At 44.5% G+C, this 26,192-nt stretch overlaps 1 protein-coding gene across 1 annotated transcript in view; it reads right to left on the reverse strand.

Annotated features, from left to right (window-relative positions):
• Positions 1–22,872, reverse strand: part of LOC147461790 (2-oxoglutarate (2OG) and Fe(II)-dependent oxygenase superfamily protein) — a 37,645-nt gene extending 14,773 nt beyond the window's left edge. The window contains exons 1-3 of the mRNA XM_086509243.1: positions 22,639–22,872; positions 15,954–16,201; positions 15,325–15,538 (exon numbers count right to left, since the gene is read on the reverse strand). Coding sequence (XP_086365369.1) covers positions 15,325–15,538; positions 15,954–16,201; positions 22,639–22,791 — 615 coding nt within the window. The 5' untranslated portion in view covers positions 22,792–22,872. The remainder of the gene's footprint in view (positions 1–15,324; positions 15,539–15,953; positions 16,202–22,638) is intronic.
• Between the last annotated feature and the right edge of the window lie 3,320 nt (positions 22,873–26,192).

The following is a 26,192-nucleotide window of genomic DNA, read 5'->3' on the forward strand; positions in this document are numbered from 1 at the left end:
CTTGGAGAATGTGTATCGATTATAGCGCTCTCAACGAAATCACCATCAAGAACAGATTTCCGATTCCTAGGATCGATGATATACTCGACAGGTTACAGGGATCCTCGTGCTTTAGCATGATTGACTTGAAGAGTGGATATCATTAGGTCCGAATCGCGCCGGGAGACGTCTACAAGACAGCCTTTCGGACGACTTTTGGGTTATTTGAGTTTTTGGTGATGCCTTTTGGCTTAACCAATGCTCTGCGACATTTAACCGGATGATGGACAGGATTTTTCGAGAGTACAGGCTATTTGTTGGCACTTTCTTTGATGCTATCATTGTTTTCTCCAAGAATGAAGCAAAACACAGAGATCATATGCTTCAGAGATACTTTTTTTTTTTGGGACACTGTCTTAGCGACAGGAGTGCAAATGGATTCGGCCAAGATAGACACTATCCGTAATTGGCCCGATTTAAAGAATGTCCATGAAGTTGAAAGCTTCTTGGGACTGTGTTCGTACTACAGACGGTTCATTCGAAAGTTTACAAAGGTTGCTTCCCCTTTGCATATCTTGATACAAAAAGGAGTCCCTTGTGGGGATCCACAGAGGTGACTGCCTTTCAGACATTGAAAGAGAAATTGACTACAGGACCAGATTTGACTTGCAAAAGTCCTTTGAAGTATTTTGTGATGCTTATGGTCCTAGTCTGGGTGCGGTCTTGATGCAAGAAGGCCATGTCATTGCTTACGAGAGCTGATTGTTCTCTAGGCCGGAGATGACAACACAGATTTATGAGAAAGAGCTTTTGGTGGTTATCCATGCTCTTACTCAGTGGCGGCATTACCTACTCGGAGCGGATTTTACTGTCTTTACAGACCATCAGAGTTTGCGCTACTTCTTGCCACAGAAGCAGCTTTCGGAAAAGCAGATGCGGTGGGCGAACATCTTCTCATAGTTTCACTTCCAGATTGTCCATGTGCAGGGACAAAAGAATGTGGTGACAGATGCTTTGTCTCGAAAGCCGTTGGTTCTGGCTATTTCCGCGATACATCATAGGAGCTTTGAGGATACGGTCGATCAGTATGCCACAGATACAGATTTTGCAGATATTTTCACACGGATACGGGATGGGGAGACAGTAGCTGGATATTCCCTTCGGGAAGGCTACTTGATGAGAAAGACTATGTTATGCGTTACACAACCGTTGCGGGAAAAGGTTATGACTGAATGCCATGTCCACCTTTTACGGGTCACCGCGGCATTGCTACCACCATGAAGGGGTAGAGAGATACTTCTTTTGGTCGAGACTCAAAAAGGATGTGTAAGAGTTTGTGCACAATATGCCAGAAGGTCAAGTTCGATAGGCATAAGGCACAGGAATTGTTACAGCCTTTACCCATACCCACCCGCCCCTCCGAAAATATTGAAATGGATTTCATTTTTTATCTCCCGAGAACACAGAATGATCACGATGATTTTCCGATTACATGGCACGTCTGAGACGAATGTCTCAGACAGAGACCCCAGATTTATGAGTTTGTTTTGGAAGGCAATTTGGGAGAACATTGGCACGCGGTTGCAGTTCTCGTCATCGTTCCACTTGCAGACTGACAAGCAATCTGAGATTGCCAATTCAGTGGTTTTACATTTATTGAAGTCTTGTATCTCGGATCAGAAGACTCAATGGGAAAAGAACTTACCTTTGGTGGAATTTGCCTACAATAACACGATACACTCTTCGACGGGGAAGACGCCATTTGAGATTGTTGAAAGTGTTGCGAAGGTTCCATCCTTCCTGAGCACGAAAGATTAGATATTTGAAGCGGATGAATATTCGTGAGATTTGGATACGGCTTTTGCCAAGGTTCGCAAGACTTTGCAGAAGTCTCAAGAACGATAGAAAAAGGCAGCGGATCGCCATCGTTGCAACTTGAAACTGAAAAAGGATGATTGGGTGCTCTTACGCTTTGAGAAGGCACGCCTAAGAAAGAAAAAGGGAAAGGAGAGGCTTTTTTTCCAAAGCTTAGTATGCGATACTACGGACCTTTCCAGATTACTGAAAAGATAAATGATGTCTCCTTCCGATTGAAACTGCCAGATACTTGGAGGATTCACAAAGCATTGCATGTGAGTCTCTTGAAACCTGTTAAGGGTGATGTGCATGATGATGGGGAGCCTGATGAGCAACCCGCAGTAGAAGAAAACGAGGACATCCTTGTTCTTGAACAGATTTGGCACATAAGGATACGAAGAAAGGTAAAGTCCAAAGGCAGTTCTTGGTTAAGTTCAAGAACTTTCCTGCATTTGATGCGAAGTGGATGGAGGAGGAGGACCTAGCAGATACTCCTCGGATTGTGAAACTTTACCTCGATGTTTTGGTTTAGCATAGTCTACTCCAAACGGAACCCAGAATTCTTGGCCGGAGATATGGTGCAATGGGATGCACAAGAGGGGAGTCACTCCGCTCCCTTGTCAACAAATGCCTTGATTTTGATACTAAAGTCACTGATGTCTCTTTGAGATTCAAGGATACTAAGAGCTGACAGTATTCTGCTGGATGACTTTATGAAATGGAATTCCTGATAATGATACTGATTTGTTCTTGACTTCTTTTGAGTGCAGGAATTGATAGCCAAAATGACTGCAGCATTTTGGTCTGATTGATCTCGAATAGACATGGTCGCAATAGGGGTTAGTCAATCGGACATCGATGAGGTCCCGATTGGACCTAGATGTGATTGCTAGCTACATTGCCGATAAATCATGGTCTAAGATCCGAATGAATGTTTGAATGTCCTGTGCTGTCTGGTGATGTCCTATGATGTCGTGTGATGTGATTGTCGATTTTGTACATGTGCTAGATGTGTGTTCCTAGTATGTAGGTACTAACAGTCAGTGTCTGCTAAGACAATTTATGGTTTTTGTCGGTTTTGCAAGCGTAATCGCGGTCAATTACAATGCTTTCAAGAGGGGGGTATGTCACAAAGTGATGACGTGGCTATGGACAGCAGAAACCCTAAAATTCTTGCAAACCCTAATTTTTGCCAAAAACCCTAATTTCCGGAAATCGCGGAGCTGTAAAAAAGAGGTTTTTTTTTTTTTTTTTTTTTGGAAATTTTGAGCGATGCAAATCTTAGCTTTTTGCTATGATTTGGGAGAAAGAGAGAGAAAAAGAGAACTTGCTTTTTACTGACTCTCATTGAGAGAGAGAATCTGCTTTTGCTTTCAAGCTTTTGGGGCTCTGCTGTTGGGCATCCCTTGTAATCTTTAAATTAGTGGTAAGGGCCTCACTTCTCAGAGCATCTGGACGCAGAGTCTGAGAGTGGATCCCGACCTCTAGGCACGGAACTCCGCCGGGCCAGTACAAATCTATTGTGATCTATGAATTGTTTTGAAGTGGTTATTTGGTGCTGTCGCGATTGATTCTTGACTTGGAGTGTCCAAGTCTGTTACAGAAATTCCCCTATTCTAACCCGATTTCGGCAACATAACCACAATAGAAGTCTCCACGGACAAAATCCCAAGTAAACAATGACTTTCCATAACGATCCGAACACTTTCAGCTAACCCTCACCAAGTTGTCCAAACCTGTCCATGGCTGTAATTGCAGGTTTTTGACCCAGTTTCGCCAACATAACGGAGCAAAAATCCCTTTACGTCATAAGTACACGTCAAGGACACTTTTCCTTGCGGTTTGAAAGCTTTCCAATGAGCTGTAGGTCAATTTCAGCATGCTGTAATTGCCCGTTTTGTCACTGTCAGGTGCCCAAAGCCCTGTTTAAACATCGCACGGCTTTCCCGAGGCTCCCCTGACGATGTCCTGCGGTTTAGGTGTGAAGCCCTAAACCTGCAGAAAAATACAGCAGGCTGTAATTTTCTGTTTTGGATCGTTTTGGACAGAGCCAACACGTCTACGCGTGTGTCAAACGCTCCCACATGCAATGGGAGAGTTTCCCAATAAATCGGACGAGTTTTCACGCAAGAAAACTCTCTATTTTTGCATTCCTTCGCGATGGAACTATACGTACCTGAAGGGGATTAGCAATTAGCTAATCCGGTTCCTGTACAAAAGGCTCTTGCCTTGGCAAACGTGCATATAACCCCCAGAACTGTACATGGTCATCTGAGAAGCCCAACTAGTGGGGCATTACCATACGTGCAAAGGGGGGGGGAAGATGCGCAAGAGAAAATCGTCGCGCTATGTAGAGCAAGCGAGAAGGCAAGCTTTCCATTAAGGTTGTGATCACCTGCACCCACTAATCACACACACAGTGTAGCACAACGACGTGCAAAATTCAGTCCCCCCTCTCTAAATGGGCACCCCCAGCTGGGATGAGCTTGGCAAGTGCACCTGGAGCCGCCAAGTGTCCAATTTGCCTCTTTTGAGTTAATTTCCTAGTATCCACCAGCTTATAAGTGTAGCGGGGCCTAAATGACTTTGAACTGAGCCCAGACACCCTTTTACCGCTCGGATTCCAATGTCGACTGGCCCGCCGACCATCTCGTGGCGACTTGCCCTTCCCGTCTGTGGGTGAAACTCTCGGTCATCGGCCATTTCACACTGGCCATACAATGTCTGGCCATTTGCAACTTCAAAAAGAGGGTCCCAAAAATTAAATAAAAATCATCGAAAACAAACCAACAACTACGGTTAGCAGTTGCCACGTCCTCGTGACACTGATGCCCACCAAGGTTACCAACCACCCAGCCTATGCTGCCCCTACGCAGGAAGATTGGCAAGAGCAACGCCGAATGGGAGATGGATATGTCCTTTGGAGTGCCCACGAACCATGGCAAGTCCACTGTATGATGTCTCATGAAACCGCCAAATAACTTCTCAAAGATAGAGGCTCCTCTTGGGGCTTCGACTAGATTGTAGTATGATGCAAGTTCTAGATGAATCCTCCTCTCTATAACTGATGTGGCTGCGAATGTCGGCTCACGATGCCTACAAACTCCCATGGTGATTGCCTCCAATTGGAACCCTTTGGCTCCAGATTGATGTCCACCGATTGCTAAGACGATGCAAATGGTGTGGACCCAGTGTGCTACCAAAGATGTGTATAGATCAATGACAATGCAATGCCTCTTTTGGAATGATGGAATTCTCCGCAAATAGGAGAGATGGTTGTTCAAACAATGCCAAGACTCCAAAGCTAAGAGGTTGATCTCAATGGCACTACCTTTCTTTGTCGTCATAGGCTGCTAACAAATTGTGATATTCGCAATCAACGTCTTCATATTTCCAATGCATGTCTACAATAATGCAATTTGTCATGTTGAAGAAGTTATGATCCAGATATGCATGCTAGGATTTCTTTATGTCGAGGTGGTCGAGCGTGCACACCAAGTCAACTACCCTCTCACAGGCATACCACAACGGTAACCCTCGCTATGGTATTTGCATTCCCTATGCTCAAGGCGCAGGGTCCCACGTGCAATGGCATGTCTTGCAATTCCTTGCGTGAGAAGCGTCCTTGGGCGAAACGCTACAACACATACTCAAACACTTAGAGAGAACAAATTTTTCAAAGATTAGCCGATTAGTCCAAAATCACAAAACTCCGATACCAATGTTAGGTGCAGCAGAATTGAAATGGTGATAAGATCAAAACTTTACACTTCCACAAATCCTTACTTATTCCCTTACGTTAATGGGTGCTACTTAGCATGAGAAATGGTTCCTCTTATTTCCTTGTGGAGAGAAAATGAGAGAGGTAGAGATGTGTAGAGAGAGAGAGAGAGAGAGAGAAGGAGAATGACACCCGATGGAGTCCCAACCAACACTCTCAAGGCCCCCCACACCGTTGCCGATGTGGTATTTGCTTTTGATTGCGTAAATGGAATGTACACACATGCAATACCTCAATGCAGACTCTACTGACTCAAATGGGAATGCTGCCGCGGTAACTCTTCAAGATGAAGCATCTCCGGGCTAATTCAATGCACCTTTGGATTTGTCTCAATGAGGGCGTTGATCGCCACCAAGGGGTAGATCTGGGGCTAATTTGCTCTCCCGATGTCAGAGGAATGAAGGGGTAAAGGCTACAAAAGCGCAGCCAATCTGTCGCTTAAAGCAAGGCTGAAAACACAGATGATGATGGAGCTGATGATGGAAAGCAGTGGGAGCACTCGATGCGACGAGGGAATGGCTGAAAAGAGGGTCAAAGATCCGGGTTGTAGTAGGGGATATAGCGTCCGCATGTCCAAGCAATCTCCGGTGAGAAAGATGGGCCAAAAGCTGAAAACACTCTGCTGATTTTCTGTTGTAGAAAACACTTGGGCTGATCTGCGATATGAAGCCAAAACTGCCGAGGCATGCAGATGCATAACTCTGAGCTGATCTCTGATAGTGCTCCAACTTATGAGGAAAACGCTAGGCTGAGGGTCTCCTTTATATTGACTTTTTAGGTCAAGCCGGAAAATTTTTGCCAGGTTGAGAAAATGTGCAAATCTGCGCACATGGGAGTTTTTCGACAATATCTCATTATTTTGTCACCCATTTGACAAACAAACTGGACCGGCATGTTCCTCTAACCTAGACCTACATGCACGTCGTGTCCGATGCCCACCGAAGTGTAATAACATCCATCAAACGTTTGTACAATCCATTTATGCAAGAGGGTTACAAAACTAGAAAACCATAAAATGGATTCGTTCGGGTATAGAGGTCCTACGACAGGCTCACAAAATTGCCAGTACTAAAGTCTAATTGTCACAAACACGTGACGTGGCGTACCCACAACACACACCCTCCCTCCGATAATGTTGGCAAATCTCGGGAAACGCGAGCTGTGCTGACGTGGCGTTGCCGTACAACCGTCCAGGAAAAACGGCACGTTTTGCGGCAGGAAAAGCGGGTAGGCAGCCACATGGCAGGGCGTACGGACGGCATATTTTTGGGCTGCTTTTTGGCTACGCAAGGCAGCTGAGAAAGAGAAAGAGAGCTTTTGCTTTAATTGCTCAAGAGAGCTTGTGAGAGAGAGAATAGGCTTTTGTTTCAAGTTTTTGGGGCTCTGCTTTTAGCTTCCCTTGTAAACCTATATAATAGTGGCTTGGGCTCTCACTTCTCAGAGCATCTGGACGCAGAGTCTGAGCGTGAGTCCACTTGTACTTTGAGTTGCAGATTAATACAAAAAGATATACCAAAAGGGGCGCCAGTCTTTGGGGCCAATATCTCTAGGCACGGAACTCCGTCGGGCCAGTGTCGAATCAATTGTGAACTGTGAACTGTTTTGAAGTGAATTCTTGTGGTGTCGCGGTAGAATCTCGACTTGGAGTGTCCAAGTTTGTTACAGTGGTATCAGAGGGCTACCGGGAAATCCGATCCTTTTTACACAGTACTTATGGCTTCAGACAAAGATCAGTCGACTTCCTCTTTATCCGGAGATGCGGGAAGAGATCACGAAGAAGATTCACGCGAGTATGGCCCGCCTTGGCCCACTCAGGCGGAGCTCGAAGAGATGGAGCGTCGACGATTGATCGGCGATGCAACAAAGATGATGCTAGATTTTGCGAAGGACCCAAAATTTGCAAAATTTATGAGCCAGACCTCCTTCGACGAGGTGCACTCACAGTGGCGGCAAACCACAGAACCACCCCTCAAACTAGCACTGAAGAAACCTCCTACACCAAGAATGTATACAGAGCAAGAATTAAAAGAGGTGATTGATGCACGAATTTCTCAGCTTTTTGACACGCAGAACAAAGCAGAAAAGCACGACAAAAAGCAGAAGAAAGGAACTGGGTTATTTGGGTCGTCAGTCTACATTTGCATCGGCAAGAAAGCAAAAGTAGCGTGTTCGATGTGAAGGAGTACCCAGTTCTTCTTCTTCTTCTTCTTCTTCTTCTTCTGAGAGTTCTTCTAGCTCCTCTGACTTGAGAGAAGAAGACAGAAAAGGCAAAAAGCGAAGCAAAAAAGCAAAGCTTCGGAAAGGGCAAGAAAAAGGCAAAGAAGCCTAAATCTCGCCCAGTGGTTGAAAGTTCTACAGAGGACTCGTCTTCACATAGTTCGGACTCTGACGACAACAGCTTTTATGCAAAAAAGAACAATTTCTATAAAGCCAACCAGTATGACTTTCTTGAAGATAAAAGCAAGAAAGTCCGAGAGTTTAAGGAAGGTGGACAGTCATTTCTGGTTATAGAGATGCTTTGAAGGCTTTAGCTTTCATACAGCAGTTTGACATAGCTTTCTCTGGAGGGCGTTACTCAGAGCACTCCAAGATCCGGAGAGCTACCTCTTACTTCAAGGGAAATGCTTGAACTTGGTGGTCCACGCTTCTATTGAACAAGACAGCGCCAGTTAAATGGCTGAAATTTAAAAGGCTTTTTATTTCTTCTTGGCTGACTCGAGAGTACGAACACGACATACGAACTACTTGGAACCATCTTCGGATGACCAAGAAGGATTCATTGGACGAATATTGCGAGAGATTCTGGAGCTCTTTTCTACCAGCCTCTTCATTTAAGAAGATCTTGTTCAAAGAACAGATTGAGCGGTTTACCTTGGGACTTACTACAAAGATCCGAGATAACTGCTTAGAGCAAAAGTCAGATTCCATTCAAGAACTGATGAGTCATGCGAAACGGGGTTTTTCCATTCACTCAAGCAGTTTGACCTACCCCACAGATGAAATCATGACGCAAAGGACCGAACAGACTTCGAACAATGAAAGTAGAAAGAGAAAGAGCAACACAGAAAAGAAAGAAAAGGATGCACGACCCAAACTCACTCCTCGAGAGAGAGCTCTTTAAATCAAAGAGGGGAAGTGCTTTGGATGCGGAGAAACTGGGCACATCTCCGCAAAGTGCCCTAAGAAGGAACCGAAAGATCACAACGACAAGGATGAAGACAGGCCTGAGAGTTTGAAAGCAGCTGAGGAACGTGGACGAAAAGGCAAGATGAAAATAGGACTCGTTCCTGATTGCGTGGGTACTGACCCAAGCACGATGGATGAGAGTATAGAACTTTTCCGAGCATGGGGCAAAGTGAAGACCAAGAAGCCCTGATCTTCTTTGATGGAGGAGCCAAGGCCAACTTCATTGCACCTGAATTGGCGGCACGGCTCGAGATCACACCCGATCAGATGGGACCACTAGCAGAGGTAGTTCTAGCGGCCCCCTACAGGGACGTAGCCATTACACTTGTCATTGGCAAACTTTGATTGCATTGTCAGGGGTATTTGGGACATGAGGACTTCTATATAGTGCCCTTGGATGTCCTCTTCGGAATTCCCTGGTACCACAAGAACAACGTCCTGGTCGACTATCGAGCGAGAAAAGAGACTTTGACTACAAAGAAGGGCAGAACCATTGTACTTGATGTAAAACTGAAGGGCAAGTCTGTCCCTATTGTATCGGCTTCGGCCATTTCAAAATTAATGAAATCCAGTCTGTTTGTTTCCTCGATCTTTTTGAGAGAGTTGAATATGAGAATAGGACAAATATGTTTGAACTTGATAAAGAACGCCAAGATTTTCTCCACACTCATGCCGATTGCTTTTCAGAGGGCCTGCCCGGCGAGTTACCACCCGCTCGCCCTAAGGATCATACCATTGATCTGACACCTGGAAGCACACCACCGAACCAGCCACCTTACCGTGTGAGCCGAGCCCAGAATAAAGAGATTATGAACCAAGTGAAAGACCTCTTGGAAAAGGATTTTGTCAAGCCTAGTACTTCACCGTACTGCTCTCCAGTGTTGTTGGTTTTGAAGAGAGACGGATCTTGGAGAATGTGCATCGATTATAGAGCTCTCAACAAAATCACCATCAAGACAGATTTCCGAGTCCTAGGATCGATGATATTCTTGACTGACTACAGGGATCCTCGTGCTTTAGCAAGATCGACTTGAAAAGCGGATATCATCATATGCGAATCGCGCCGGGAGATGTCTACACGACAACCTTTCGCACGACTTGTGGGTTATTTGAGTTTATGGTGATGCCTTTTGACCTAACCAATGATCCTGCGACATTTAACCGGATGATAGACAAGATTTTTCGAGAGTACAAACTATTTGTTGGCACTTTCTTTGACGACATCATTGTTTTCCCAAGGATGAGGCAGAACATAGAGAACATCTACTTCAAGTCTTTCAGGCATTACGAGATCACAAGTTGGTGATTAATGCAAAGAAGAGTGAATTTTCCCTACCAGAGATACACTTTTTGGGACACATTGTGTCAGCAGCAACAGGAGTGCAGATGGACCCGGCCAAGATAGAGACTATCTGTGATTGGCCCGATTTGAAGAATGTCCATGAAGTTAGAAGCTTCTTGGGATTGTGTTCGTATTACAGGCGGTTCATTCGAAAGTTTGCAGAGGTTGCTTCCCCTTTGCATATTTTGACACAGAAAGGAGTCCCTTTCTCGTGGGGACCCACAGAGGTGACTACCTTTCAGACTTTGAAAGAGAAATTGCCTACAGGACCAGTTTTGACTTTGCCGGACTTGCAGAAAATCATTTGAAGTATATTGTGATGCTTGTGGTCGTAGTCTGGGTGCGGTCTTAATGCAAGAAGGCCATGTCATTGCGTACGAGAGCCGACTGTTCTCAAGGCCGGAATTGATAGCACAGATTTATGAGAAAGAGCTTTTGGCGGTTATCTGTGCTCTTACTCAGTGGCGACATTACCTACTCGGAGCGGATTTTACTGTCTTTACAGACCATCAGAGTTTACGCTACTTCTTGTCACAGAAGTAGCTATCGGAGAAGCAGATGCGGTGGGCGAACATCTTGTCACAGTTTCACTTCCAGATTGTCCATGTGCAAGGACAGAAGAATTTGGTGGCAGATGCTTTGTCTCGGAAGCCGTTGGTTCTAGCTATTTCCACGATACATAGGAGCTTTGAGGATATGGTCGATCAGTATGCCACAGATACAGATTTTGCATACATTTTCACACAGATACGGGATGGGGAGACAGTAGCGGGATATTCCATTCGGGATGGCTACTTGATGAGGAAAACCATGTTGTGCGTTACACAGCCGTTGAGAGAAAAGGTTATTTATGACCGAATGCCACTATACGTCACCGCGGCATTGCTACCACCTTGGAAGGGGTAGAGAGATACTTCTTTTGGCCGAGACTCAAGAAGGATGTGGACGAGTTTGTGCACAGTTGCTTGGTATGCCAGAAGGTCAAGTTTGACAGGCATAAAGCACAGGGATTGTTACACCCTTTGCCCATACCCACCCGCCCCTGGGAAAGTATTGCAATGGATTTCATTTTTGATCTCCCAAGAACACAGAGTGGTCACGATGGTATCTGGACTGTTATTGACAGATTTAGCAGGCAAGCTCATTTCATTCCAATGAAGAAAACAGTCAAGCCGGATCACCTAGCGAAACTGTTTGTGGCCCAAATCTTCAGATTACATGGCATGCTCGAGAAGATTGTCTCCGACAGGGACCCTAGATTTACGAGTTTGTTTTGGAAGGCAATTTGGGAGAACATTGACACGCGGTTGCAGTTCTCGTCATCTTTCCACCCGAAGGCAATCTGAGATTGCCAATTCAGTGGTACTAGATTTATTGAAGTATTTCATCTCGGATCAGAAGACTCAATGAGAAGAGTATTTACCTTTGGTGGAATTTGCCTACAACAACACGATACACTCTTCGACGGGGAAGGCGTCATTTGAGATTATTGAAGGTGCTACGAAGGTTCCACCCTTTCTAAGCACGAAAGGTAAGATTTTTGAAGCCGATGAGTACACGCGTGACTTGGACACGGCTTTTGCCAAGGTTCGCGAGGCTTTGCAAAAATCTCAAGAAAGAGAGAAAAAGGCAGCAAACTGCCATCGCCGCGATTTGAAATTGAAGGAGAACCATTGGATGCTCTTACCCTTTGAGAAGGCACACTTGAGAAATGAAAAAGGAAAGGAGAGGCTTTTTCCAAAGCTTAATATGCGATACTACGGACCTTTCCAGATCTCCGAAAAGATAAATGATGTCTCCTTCCGACTGAAGCTGCCCGACTCTTGGAGGATTCACAATGCTTTTTATGTGAGTCTCCTGAAGCCTTTTAAAGGCGATGTGCCCAAAGATGCGAAGTGGAAGAAAACGAGGAGATCCTTGTTCCCGAACAGATATTGGCACATAAAGACAGAATGATTAAGGGTAAAGTGATAAGGCAGTTCTTGGTTAAATTCAAGACCTATCCTGCATTGGATGCGAAGTGGATGGAGGAGGAGGACCTAGCAGATACTCCTCAGATTGTGAAACTTTACCTTGAAGCTTTTGGTTTAGCATAGTCTATCCCAAATGGAACCCCGAATTCACCTTGGCCGGATATTTGGTGCAGCGGGTATGCACAAGAGGGGAGTTACTCTGCTCCTTTGTCAACAGATGCCTCGATTTTTGATACTAGAGTCACTAATATCTCTTTGAGCTTTAGGGATACTGAGAGCTGACAGTATTCTGCTGTAATGACTTTATGAACGGGAATTCCTACGATACTGATATGTTCTTGACTTGTTTAAGTGCAGGAACTGATAGACGAAATGACTGCAACATTTTGGTCTGAATGATCTCGATAGCCATGGTTGCAATAGGGATTAGTCAATCGGGCATCTATGAGGTCCTGAGTGGATCTAGATGCGATTGCTAATTGCATTGCCGATAAATCATGGTATGAGATCCAAATGAATGTTGAATGTGATTTGTCATGTGATGTCCTATGATGTCCTGTGATGTCCTATGATGTGATTCTCGATTGGTACATGTGCTAGATGTGTGTTACTAGTCAGTGTCTGCTAAGACAGTTTATGGCTTCTATCTGTTTTGCAGGCGTAATCGACGGCGATTACAATGCTTTCAAGAGGAGAGCACACACACATACACCCTCCCCTGGCCGGTAATGCTAGCAGCTCCCGGGAAACGCGGGCTATGCTGACGTGGCATTGTCGTACAACCGTCCGGGAAAAACAGCACGTTTTGCGACGAGAAAAGCGGACAGGCAGCCACCTGGCAGGGCGTACAGACGACGGATTTTTGGGCAGATTTTTGGCTCCACAAGGCAGCTGAGAAAGAGAGAGCTTTTGCTTTATTTGCTCAAGAGAGCTTGTGGGAGAGAGAACACGCTTTTGATTTTCAAGCTTTTGGGGCTCTGCTTTTAGCATCCCTTGTAAACCTATATAATAGTGGCTTGGGCTCTCACTTCTCAGAGCGTCTAGACGCAAAGTCTAAGAGTGAGTCCCGACCACTCACTTGTACTTTGAGTTGCAGATTAATACAAAAAGACATACCGAAAGGGGCGCCAGTCTCTGGGGCCAATATCTCTAAGCACGGAACTCCGCCGGGCCAGTGTCGAATCAATTGTGAACTATAAACTCTTTTGAAGTGAATTCTTGTGGTGTCGCGGTAGAATCTCGACTTGGAGTGTCCAAGTCTGTTACACTAATCCTCCTAGGATTCCAAACACTCTTATCTAGAGATATGTACAAAGGTGCCTCTGAAGTCGTTGAAGCATGTCCACATGGCACACAGAGCCATGTGCACGTGACATCGATCACTCAGTATACCTCTGCTAGTGATGTCATAGTTACTCGGAAAGAGAACGAGAACGAGGAACGGGAACGGGAGGAACGGGAACGGGGAGGAACGGGAACGGGGAGGAACGGGAACGGGAACGGGGCCAGAACGATCCACTAAAGTAAGGCTTGAATTACCTCCATTCAGCTTAGTCCCAAATAAACTCCTAAACAACCCCAAAACTGCCCCCAAAAAGCCCACTTTTTTTTCCCCAAATCCCTACTTTTGTCCATTCCGCCCCGTGTTTCGCCGTTCCGCCTCGTTCCCCCCATTTCGGAACACCGTTCCAGTTACACCCCGTTCCGGAATGGCGTTTCGTTCCCATCTCCGTTTCGGGAACGGGACTCGTGCAGAACGCCGTTTCGGAACGTTTGGGCTGTGTTCCCCCCCCTCCCTGTTACACTAAGTGATGTGCCCTGTATCGCTCCTCTCTGGCCGGTCTCGTCAATACTCAATCTCTGGATGGAAGAACATTGTTATCTGTCTCTAGGTGTGTCTCCCTCTCTCTCTCAAGAACCCTGCTCGATATTGTTGAATCTCCAATAAATAGAGACCAAGACATCTTTGATCCTCGTATATCATAACTCTAGATAGAGGTCCAAAAACCTCTTGAAAGGCATTGAAAGCGACCACATACCTCATGGTATGCTATACAATGGCATATATAATGAAGCTCTATCTCTAGCTCTCTCACAAAGAGAGAGAGAGAGAGAGAGAGAGAGAGAGAGTGTTTTGATCATGCATTTGGACCCTCAGGATCAGCCGCACGATATACTGATTGTGCATGCAAGATTGCATATTGGCACTGGACTCAGATTACTAGTCGTGATCCAACTTGCCAGAGATGCACTTTGCAACCTGAGTCCCTTAGGCACTGTTTATGGGTTTGTCCGTATGCTCAGCCAGTGTGGAGAGCGGTTTGTTGTTTGCTGATCAGAGTGGGCATCTATGATGGGTTTGTAACATGGGGGGAAGTTGCATGGCTTTTGTGATTTCTGGGGTCACACCTTTTTTCACGGCTCTCTGATAGATCCGGTCGTCATGCTTACTTCATTGGGATATAGACCAAGCACAAGACATGATTTCAGATACGGGTCATCAGTTGGACCTCTCCCAAAGGGATGGAGTTTTTACTATGCTTTGTAGCCTCACTATATGAACCATGTGGGAGGCACGTTGTGCTCACATTCCGGGCTCACAATCTTCCCCTACATCCACCATTTTGACGGCTATTTGGACTGAGCTGCTACATACTCTTCGGAGTCAGTGGGATACTTCAGTGTGCTCCTCCAAGGCAGTGGTGAGGCGTCGATACTCTTTTCTCATGACATGGTCAAGATCTTCAGTCCTTTTCAGTTTGGACCATTGGACACATCACATGGCCTTATGCACCTCCACAGTGGTTCATTTTGCATTCTTCATACAGGCAACCTTGATGTATACAGAGCCCTCACATTGTATTCCCCGTCTTGTACATCCTCTGGGTGATAGGCCTTTGAGCATCTCCAGAGGTCACAGTATACAGCCACTTTTTGTGTGTGTTTGTGTGTGTGTGTGTGTGTGTGTGTGTGTGAGAGAGAGGAGCATATAATAACACAAACATCTGTTTGTTGACTTTGTGCGACAGCCTTGAGATTTTGATTTCTATAAACGTCAAAGCAGGTTTTCTTTCTAACTCTTTACGTCAGTGTCGTTTTCAGGTATTAATCCATGATTCATGTGATAAAAGGCAGAACGTAGAAGCAGAACGCACAATTTTTATCATACACAAAGTTAGCATACGTTAAAGATTCTAAAGCCGCACCTCTATAGATTCATGTCTATGACCCGGATAGAAAATAGTTTCACCACCTTGTAAATGTTGACTTGTGTCTTTTCTACCTTTACTGCTACTTTTTTTGCTTTTCATTCCGGGGTTGCCATTCAAATAAACCAGAAGCGTATACTCTGTTCTCTGTCCCCGGTGCAAATAAACATTTTCATCTATGTGTGGTCCAAATTTTTGGCCTTCTCTATACCTGCAAAAATGGTAGACACTATATCACAACTACGTCTGGCAGAACCTTGAGAAATAAAGGATCCATGCACCAGCCTATAAGAAGAGTATCGAGTAATATAATAGAAACTAACAAAATCAATAAATACAGATATGTAATATGTAGACTGTGATTTTGGCAATTCCAAAATTTCACTTCACCGAGATACTACATAGTGAGAGAAAGAGTTAAATGTACAAGCAGTGGCAAGTGAAATGCTACAACCCACTCAGAAGTCAGATTGTTTAAACAAACCAGCCTCTCTGTTCAAAGTTTTACTTGAGAGATACTGTAATCTAATGTAAAAAGCACAACTTCCAATTTGTCTTGTTGATAAACTCTATGTAACTCCATAGCAATAGACTTAGGTAGTGTCAGACGATCTTGTGAAACTCACCTATAGAATCTTATGTTAGGGTTTAATCCGGATGCAGATTTTCCATCCACCTTGACGTTCTCAAATACATTTGATAAACCAGATAACCACAAGTTCTGTGCAAGGTCTCTATCCTGTACAGATATTCTATCATTGTCTCTAAAAGCCTCTCCTTTGGCAGGTCCAAGACTGCCTTGGTGAGAGAAGCCTAACTCCTCTGCATATTTAATAAAAGCGTCACATTCCGCAGCACTGAGGATATTTGGCACCTACATTTTGAAAACAAAAAACTGTCAATGTGCTAATGTGACAAAGGAAATACTCCTATCATAATAATTGCTCACTATTGAAGGGCCACTAGGATGTGTGTAATCAAGACCTTTACAAACATTTCACATACATTATGTAGCTATTTCCTAAAGCACTTCTTAATTCATGTGGTTGCACAGAACCACATCAAAAAAGTTTCACCATCTGAGATCTCACAATCTCCCAATCCCCACCCCCCTCCCCGACCCTCCTTGGATGGAAGCAAAGCAAAGAAAATAGCTTATGCTCCCAGAACCAAAGATTATGGGATGAAAGATAAAGAGGAGGCTATGTCAAAGTGCACACGGTGAAGAAGACACGAAAAACAGAGAGCGAGAAAAGAGAAAAGAGAAACTGAACTGAGTTGAATGAAAGAGAGAGAGAGAAAAGAGACGACATGGCATGTTGGGTCCCAACCACCCTCACGAGCCCCCTTGCTCTGTTGCTAGAGCAAGTACTTGCTTTATTTCTTGCACAATGCTGATACAATGATGCTAAATGCTGAAATGTTGATACTGATGGGTACTGGCTAGGGATGTTGAGGGGTACTGCAAGGTACTTTGGCACTTGGTATTGCGGGTACTGAAGGTACTCGGGTGCTAAGGGCATGGAGTTCCTGATGATCCCTACACTGAGCTAGGCAGGAGCTAAGCCAAAATGCAAGGGGTGCTAGATGCTGGGGTACTGCGTCGACGACGACGACGAGGGCTACTTGTACGGCGGTGCTACTGAGGTACGCGGGGGTAGTACTAGAGATGCTTGGTACTGCGACGACCACGATGACAAGGCTGTGGGCTGATCTAATACCACGTGGCAACTGCTAATTAATGTCACGAGGACGTGGCAACTGCTAACCTTAGTTGTTGGTTTCTTTCCGAAATGGATTCCATTCCATTGGGGATCTTGACAAAACCAAGCTTTGCAAAGATTACGTATTTACTCAGTCACGGATCTGTCCTCACCATCCCTGATCTTCGCAAACCTTTCCAGGTATATTGCGATGCATCTGTAGTTACTGTAGGAGCAATTTTGAACCTAGAGGGTCGTGCCATAGCTTATGAAAGTCGGCGCCTTAGAGATGCAGAGTTGCATGCTTCCATTTATGAGAGAGAGATAATGGCAGTAATCCAAGCTCTCTACATATGGAAACATTATCTTTTGGGAGCTGATTTTGTAGTCTTTGCTACTTTCTCACACAGAGAAATTTGTCTGAAAAGCTGTCACAAGGCGGGCACCACGTGCCAATAGAAAAGAACAGACTGAACAGACTTTTAGCACTTCAATAACAATCAAACTGAAAGAGAGAGACGACACGCGACACGAAGTGGCGGAATTCCACCCCAGAGAGTATTGGCCCCAAACCTTGGCGCCCCTTTCGGTATTTCTTTATATTGCATCATCAAAGTACAAGCCGGTACTCCAGACTCTGCACCTTCTCCATGAAGCATGCCAGAGAATGAGCCCTAGCCTCATATTTAAAGGCCCTTGGCCTAAAAAGCAGTTTACATGAAAAGCTTTCAAAATCAAAAGCTTCTGGTCCAAAAAGCAATTTACATGAAAAGCTTTCAAACTCAAAAGCTTCTCGCCAAAAAGCAATGCCAAAAGCTGCCAACGTAAAGCACGGAAATCCATACAGCCTGCCACGTCATCATGCCAGTGCAATTTTCCGAAATCAGTCACGCTGTTGCAGTTTTAGGGTTAGGGTTTGCAGGTTTTAGGGTTAGGGTTTTCAGAATTAGGGTTTCAGCAGTTAGGGTTTCTGGAATTAGGGTTTCAGCAGTTAGGGTTTCTGGCAGAAATTAGGGTTAGGGTTTTCTGCTCTCGAACAACCACGTCATCACTTTCTGACACTTCTTCTCTTACTTGTTCTTCTTAGGGTTTAGGCCCCTCGGCCGGCATCTGTAAGTTGGCTCCATTCTTTAGGCTTTGACACGTCAACAGTTTGTTACATCTCCCCTTCTTGAAAGAGAGTAATCGTCCGCGATTACAGCATATCTGCAAAACAACTCAAGTTAGCTCAAAAATTTCGGAGGGACAATCAGTTTGCTCATTTTATTAAAGAGTTAGCTTCTCCTTTCTGCTCTTTTGATCAAGGAGTTAGCTTCTCCTTTCTGCTCTTTTGATCCAAGAGTTAGCTTCTCCTTTCTGCTCTTTTGATCAAGGAGTTAGCTTCTCCTTTCGTCCAGATCGGAACTCTTGATATTCCGGCGTAGTAAAATTAGCCATCACACCCAGACCGTACTGATCTTCCACGGGTGTCTTGATGCACTAAAATTACATACCCAGGCAATCTCATCCAATTAGGAATATTCAGTAATTGACACATCACAATGCAACACAAATGCTCACATATGCATGTTACAAGACACAACAAACAGCGCCGTTGAGCACTCCCCCGAGACAAACAGTCTGCGGTATGAAGCTACTCAACGACTACCTCGTCACTCCCCCCGCAAATAACCTAAAAAGGTCCGGGCCATGAGCTTAGAGGACTGTACAACCAAACGCTCCCCAGACCGCAGTCTGCGTCGCTTGGAGGTTCAAGCATACAACCAAACGCTCCCCAGGCATCGGCCTGCGTCGTTCGGAGGTTCTCTAGCATACAACGAAACGCTACACAGGCATCGGCCTGCATCGTTCCGAGGTTCAAACAATACCAAAACAGTATTTCTCACTTCTCCACCTAGGAGTAAAAATCACCAATCAATGAAACCAGTATTGAAACCAAAGTCAAACATTTCAAATCGGCACCAAAACAAGTTCAAAGCAGATACCATCCATTTCAAACAATTTTCAAACAGGATCACCAAACAAGATCAAACAGAACTCAAACTTAAAAAGCAATCTCAACATTAGTCGAGCTCGAAAAGTCGACTGACTTTCCATCCTGAAACCTGCACCAAAAATTAGGGTTAGGTTTCTTCCATGAGGTCGTAGCCGAGCACAGCATGGTCCGTCAGCTCTTGGACAAACAACGTTGCTTTGGCGGCGATGGTAGTCCCAAGATAGCAATCGCACTAAACCTCCAAGGTCATCTACTCGTGAAGAGACATCTATTGAGAGATGTCGAGAAATTTCAAGATATAATCTGCTAGGGTTTCCATGGCAAGCATTTCAGGATACCCCACTATGCCAGAAGTTGCACTTCGAATGAAAATGTCAGAAACCATATAACTTCGGGAAAAAAAAAATTCTTGAAAGCTTGCCAGTCCTTGGAAGTGTGCAGCTTGGTAGCTATAGACATCAACATCTGCATGGCATTGCTTCTGAGAAAAACAGTGACTCGAAACAGATCTGGAATCCTTCTTTCGCAAGTGATCTTAATGGCTTATGCCCTGTAAGACATGAGCAGTGAAGACGGGAGCGCGCCCGATGTGCGATGAAGTAAGGGTGGGAGTGGCTAATAAGTCCGGGTTCGAGGGCAAAAATCTCTCCAATAAAATTCCATCAATAGCTCTGTCTGCTCTTTTGTAAGACTGGTATGCTTTCAGAAAAGCACACGCATGATGCTCTGATACCACTGTCACAAGGGGGGCACCACGTGCCAATAGAAAAGAACAGACTGAACAGACTTTTAGCACTTCAATAACAACCGAACTGAAAGAGAGAGACGACACGCGACACGAAGTGGCGGAATTCCACCCCAGAGAGTATTGGCCCCAAACCTTGGCGCCCCTTTCGGTATTTCTTTATATTGCATCATCAAAGTACAAGCCAATACTCCAGACTCTGCACCTTCTCCATGAAGCATGCCAGAGAATGAGCCCTAGCCTCATATTTAAAGGCCCTTGGCCTAAAAAGCAGTTTACATGAAAAGCTTACAAAATCAAAAGCTTCTGGTCCAAAATGCAGTCTACATGAAAAGCTTTCAATATCAAAAGCTTCTGGTCCAAAAAGCGTTTTACATGAAAAGCTTTCAAACTCAAAAGCTTCTGGCCAAATCGAGGGATTCTTGCTACTACTATTGCGCTCGAAAGATTCTTCTTTTAGCCAACACTCCGCACAGACATTGAAAAATATGTGACACGCCGTGGGAGAGCATTGCCATGGATTTTATTAGAGACCTTCCTAAATCAAAGAATGGAAATGATGCAATCTGAACTATTATAGACAAATTTAGTAAGCAACATTTCCTTCCAATTAAGAAAACAATCAAAGCTGATCACATGTCTAAAATCTTTCTAGCTCAGATTTTTAAACATCATGGATTGCCAAAAACTAAAACTATTGTCAGCAATAGAGATCCTCGCATGACCAATTTAATTTGGCAAGCACCATTCAACTATTATAGACAAATTTAGTAAGCAAGCACATTTCCTTCCAGTTAAGAAAACGATCAAAGCTGATCACATGATAGAATCTTTCTAGCTCGGAAACATCATGGATTGCCAAAAACTAAAACTATTGTCAATTATAGAGATCCTCGCATGACCAGTTTATTTTGGCAAACTATTCGAGAATTTGGGAACTAGGCTTGATTTTTTGTCAACTTATCATCCTCAAACAGATGGTCAAAGCGAAATCGCTAATGCCACTGTTCTAGACCTTCTCAAGTGCTATGTTTCGAAAAAACAATCCGAATGGGAACAGTACTTACCATTAGTTGTGTTTGCCTATAATAATACCATACATTCCTCAATTGGTAAAACTCCCTTTGAAATTATCTATGGAAAGCCACTCTTACATCCTATTTTGTCTTTGGGGCCAATCTCTCTGGGCACAAAACTAAGCCGGGGGCCGTGTCAACTCAATTAAACTGTAATTAAAGTCTCGAGTATTTTTAAGTGATTCTCTCGTGTGTCGCGCCAAATTCTTTACTTGGGGTGTCCAAGTCTGTTACACCGTGTGCTCTTGCAAAGACACGAAGATTCTTTGACAAACAAAATCTTGACTGCTCTATGTGCTCTTGAAGGACAAGTATACTTTTAGAAAAGCACACACCCAAAGCTCTGATACCACTGCTACAAGCTTGGACACTCCAAGCGAGAAATCAATAGCAACACACAAACAGAAACTACAAAATCACTAAACTTTACTAGAGAGAGAGAGAGTCAACACGGCACGACAGACTTCCGCGCCTAGACGCACTAGCCCCAAAAACTGACACTCCTTCCGATATTTCTTTATTATTACGAGTCGCAAAATACAACTCCCAAGGGTCTTCTGCTCTCAGACTCTACATCCACATGCTCTGCAGAGTGAGGCTCCACGAGCGCTTATTAACAGTACGAAGGGATGCCGAAAAGTAGAGCTCCAAAATCACTTCCACAAAAGCACATACTCCCAAAAGCTAGCGTTGAAATTAGCCTACGTAATTTGCATAAATTTCCCACACACCCGTTGTCAGAGTCACTATTGTTCTGCATTTTCTCTTCAAAAGTGTAGCCAATATATCACTTAGGTGACTTTTACACATTTTTTCTTACGGCAAGGCATGTTTTTTTAGGGTCGTGGGGTTTTCTACTGAGTAGGGCATATTTATGCTATGCCAATATATACAAGCCCTCCCCCCCTTGTGTATTTGCATATTTGTGATTAGCAGAGTTTGCAAGTGTTTGGGGCTAATACTCTCTCTAGCGTTTTGTGTTTACCTATACACCTCTCTCTAGAGTTTTTCTCACACGAGAGTTTCCTTTCTCCAATGTTTTAGCCAGCGATCCCTGTTTCTCTTTCTAGCGCTTCCTCTCTCCTCTCCTGTGCACCCTCCATTTGCAAGTTTGCTTGCAGATCAACTACATGTGCCCGTTCTATGGGCAGTACACAATTGGAGGACGTTTACGAGGAGATCGATCGCGATAGATCTGAAATTCATCGGTTGCCTAGTCCCGAGCGGCGGTTTGCTCACGGTTGTAAACAAGATCATCTCACCCATAGTGACAACCCAGACGGAAACGGCAAAAACAAAAATGAGAAAAACAGAGTTTCGGAGTTTTGTCCGAGGTCAAAACAGTTAAGAAACGAGGTTTTTTATTTATTTAAAAAACAAATGTAATGCTTAAAACAAGAAGCCTTGAAAGATAAGTCAATGATCAAAATTTATAAGACAAAAACTCAGCACCTTCAACCTACGGTTTACCAATGTTGAATTGACTCACGAAACCGAGCAAAGTTTCTTGGGGCAAGAAATGCCGTTTCGTGTCACTATGATCTCACCCAATTCACCCTTTTCCATTGTACCTTTGACAATAAGATCGGCGTTCTACAAAGTAGCTCCAAAGGGGTGGCACTCTCTCTCCTACGACGTTAAAACTCTCTTCTTCTTCTTCTTCTTCTCTCTCTCTCTCTCTCTCTCTCTCTCTCTCTCTCATATGGCAAATAGCTTGAATGCGATATGCGTCACCTTGAAGTTTGGAAGAAATACGTAATTGAAAAAATGTGAGTTCGACAAAACCCATACCGTAAAGAGAGCTAAGGATTTAAGCCTCTGCACTTGTAGATCTTGTTTGAGTTTGACATTGGGCGGAGAGGCTGATGTCGCAGTTGAACACTTTATCATTATGAGCGAGGAAGACGACTTCTGTAAGGGCGAGCAAGACTGGAAACTGTGCATTTCCGTTTAACTTGGCCACCAAGAACTGTCTGTCTAGACTAGTGGTGCCCACGGAGATTGGCCACCACCCGACCGTGGCCAAAGGGCAGCAGTGATCTAACTCTTTTTGAAAACAATTTTATTTTATTTTTTTAAAAGCAAAACTCACAATTGTGAGTGAATTATATTGAACAGCCCAAAAAATTATAAGGTCTTGTCATGCTCTTGTTAAGCCATGACATCATCCACGGACCATACTTACACCGGCTATCAGGGCAGCCACCCCTACCAACCCGCTCCCTCATCCTTGATACACAAGGTCCATAATCTTGTCATTCTGAGATCTTTTATTTACCGATGGCCAAGATTTGCCCCCATCCTAGGCATTCCATCTGCTGACAACAAGGCACAAGTAGTCCTAGACCAATCCTCCGAGTGTCCATATTAGCACTTTGCTTTCTTGTATAATTTATGCGAAGCTTGCCACCTCAAAACCTCCTTCAAACACACGGCGGTTCCTTGTCTGCCATACATTATGTAAGAAGAAGTATCTGACGATCTGAGTGCTGACGAGGAGTGCAGGACTACCTGAATTCTTACCCCCAAGGAATAGGTCAGTCTTGAAAAAACTAATTTTCCATGTTCTTTGGATCCACTTGCATATTTTCCTTGCGAGGCCTTTTGATAGTTGGGCAGTCCATGAATAGGTGGGCCAGATCTTCACTACCCAACCTGCACCCCAAGCATCGATTTGACCCAATCCCTCTCTCCTGAATCTTCACCCCCCTCGGTAGAGCACCCCACATAACCTTCCATAAGAAAACATTCATGTGCTGCGGAACCTTTGGCTTCCATATGTTCTCCATTACATGCTCCCACCTTGCCTCCGGCCATTGCTTTTTCCATAGCTTGTTAAGAGGGCTAGACCAATTCTTCTTTTGCATCATTGTCTAATAAATGCTTTTAGTATGGGGTTTCCATAAGAGACTGCTTCCGAGCCATTTCCAGGCATTCCAGTCCAACTTCGAATCACAGATTGGCATCACTAGATTGTCAAGCTCTTTCATCACTTTGTGGACAAGCAAGACCTCCAAGCTATTAAGTTGGTACATGGTAACCATAAGGTCAATGGTTTTCCAACTCTTGTTGCCACTGTCCCAAAAGTGCCCAAGTCGCTTCAGACCCTAATTATTCAGTTTCCTGGCTGTCTTAATCCAATAGGGAGTTTGTGGCGGATCTATAACTTTGGAAAGCCAGGGGGACCAATGTAGAATGGAGTTCTTGAAGTATCTAGCTTCTTCCCCCCACTTTAAGACTCCTACTGCTCTATTGCATTTTCTTACCAATTCTCCTGAGCTGCCCCCCAGTCTTAAGGTAGACCACGTTGGGGCTAGCAGTTTGTCATGAACCTCCACCCCTCTCCACTTTCCACCCTTCAAGCCAAGTTTAGCTGCTTCTATCATATCTCTGATCATGGCAGCCCAAACTTGATCCTGTTTAGCCAAGGAAACAGCAAATTTGGTGCAACAAGCTTCTGCATGGGCCACAGGGTTGAGAATTTCGAGGCCTCCTTGATTCCCCGGCCGAGCAACCGATTCCCAACCGGCCCATTGCCATGGCCTGGAAGATTTCGTGTTATTTTTCCATAAAAACATTTTTATTGGTTTTAAGAACTCTTTCCAGTGACACTTAGCCATCTTGAGAAGCGGGCTAGTGAAGGCAATATAAGGAATCATAAAGGCATTCATCACTTTTATCCGACTTGGGAATGGGAGAAGAGCATACTCTCACCTACTCATTTTTGTTTTGATTTTTTCAAGCATCCACTCAAATCTTTGCTTGTGAGTTACGTCCACCCCCAAGGAGCTCCCAGATGTCTAAAGATATTCCCTTTTGTGACAATCTCCCCCGACCAGACAAAAGGGTCAAATGAGTCATTTTCCGATAGGGAGATCAGCCTTGACTTCTCTATATTAAACTGGGACCCCGAAGCTACTGAGAATATTTGTACAATCTCTAGAGCTTTTCTGATGACCAGGGGGCACGCCTTCAAGAAGAGGAGAGAATCGTCTGCAAACAGTTTTGCTAGGAGTTGACATCAGACCAGCCATTTCATCCTAGTTATGGACTGTTGTCCCTTTCTCATCATCAAGCGAGCGGACGTGGTCCCGGCTCTTCTTGAATTTTAAAGCCCTAAAAAACTGAGTTTGATTGGAGGCTTCAGGTTGAAGAAAAGTCTCCCTGGAGATAAGCCTTGCCTTTCTGATATCTTCTAACTGCTCATTAGCAAGGTTAGATTTGGCTTCGAGCCATCGATTGTGCTCCTCCTTAGTAGCATGCCCATTGGATTTTATGGAGGTAAGCAATTGTACCTCCGCTGTAAGATGCAGAAGGTGTACCTCCCTAGCTTTCTTGATACGGGGGCCCGAGGTTTTTTTATTGCTTTTTGGATGCTCCGAGCAAAGAGGTCCCATGCATTGTGTTTTTTGAGGTCGACATCTTTTTTGAGCTAACCCATTGCTTTCTTGGTTAGATTCCTGAAAAGATAGGTGTGCCCCTGTTACTAACAGTTTTTTCTCACCTCTTGGGATCTGCTCCTCCTCTTTATTCTTCTTAAAATGTATGTGCATAGGAATGTGATCCGAAAGGCTTTTTGTTTGGACTACCTTCATCTCCATCAACGACGGTATCCAGTCAGCTTGGTGCGAGCAATAGCATTTGTCCAGCCTGGAGGCAGTGCGGGCATACTGGAGGCTTGTGTAGCTGAAACCAGGCGTGCTGTTCCATGGGCCAACTTCCCATAAGTCGATCATTGCCCACTTTTCACACAAACTTTGTCATTTAGACCTTTCTGAGCTAGCCAACATATTGGAGGATCTTGTTCTATCCCTGCTCTTTTCTACCACATTAAAGTCGCCAACCAACAGCCACTCCCCTTCAATAGGAGTATTTCTAAGATGCATCCATAGTTTAGCTCTATCTTTTACATTGCAAGGGCCGTACACATTCACAATGGTGAATGGATGCCCTTCCCATCTGATTCTAATCCCTAGGGTTTTGCCGAATGGGTGGTTAAGAACCAACTTCGGCTCCAATTCTCTGTCCGCAATGTTGAGGACACCACTGAAACCGTTGCTTCCTTCTCCATAGAGTACCAGTTTCTTTCCTAGCACCTGCTTTCTCTTACTATGGGCATCTAAGTGGTGTTCCTGGATGGCCCAACAGTTGACTGTCTTCTCCTTTTTTATTTCCTCCAAGAATAGGGTACTCTTCTTACGGGTTTTCAACCCCTTTACGTTCCAAGATTGGATAGTGAGAGACTCCATCATTAATGAGGGGTTCATTGGCATAGAGGAACAAATTTTTCAGCATCCAACTCACCCCCCCCCCCCCCTTCTCCTTGGTCTCGGGAGAATCCGGGG

This window comes from Adiantum capillus-veneris, chromosome 3, assembly GCF_014529385.1.
Source record: "Adiantum capillus-veneris isolate H3 chromosome 3, ASM1452938v2, whole genome shotgun sequence".
In the NCBI taxonomy this organism is placed as follows: Eukaryota; Viridiplantae; Streptophyta; class Polypodiopsida; order Polypodiales; family Pteridaceae; genus Adiantum; species Adiantum capillus-veneris.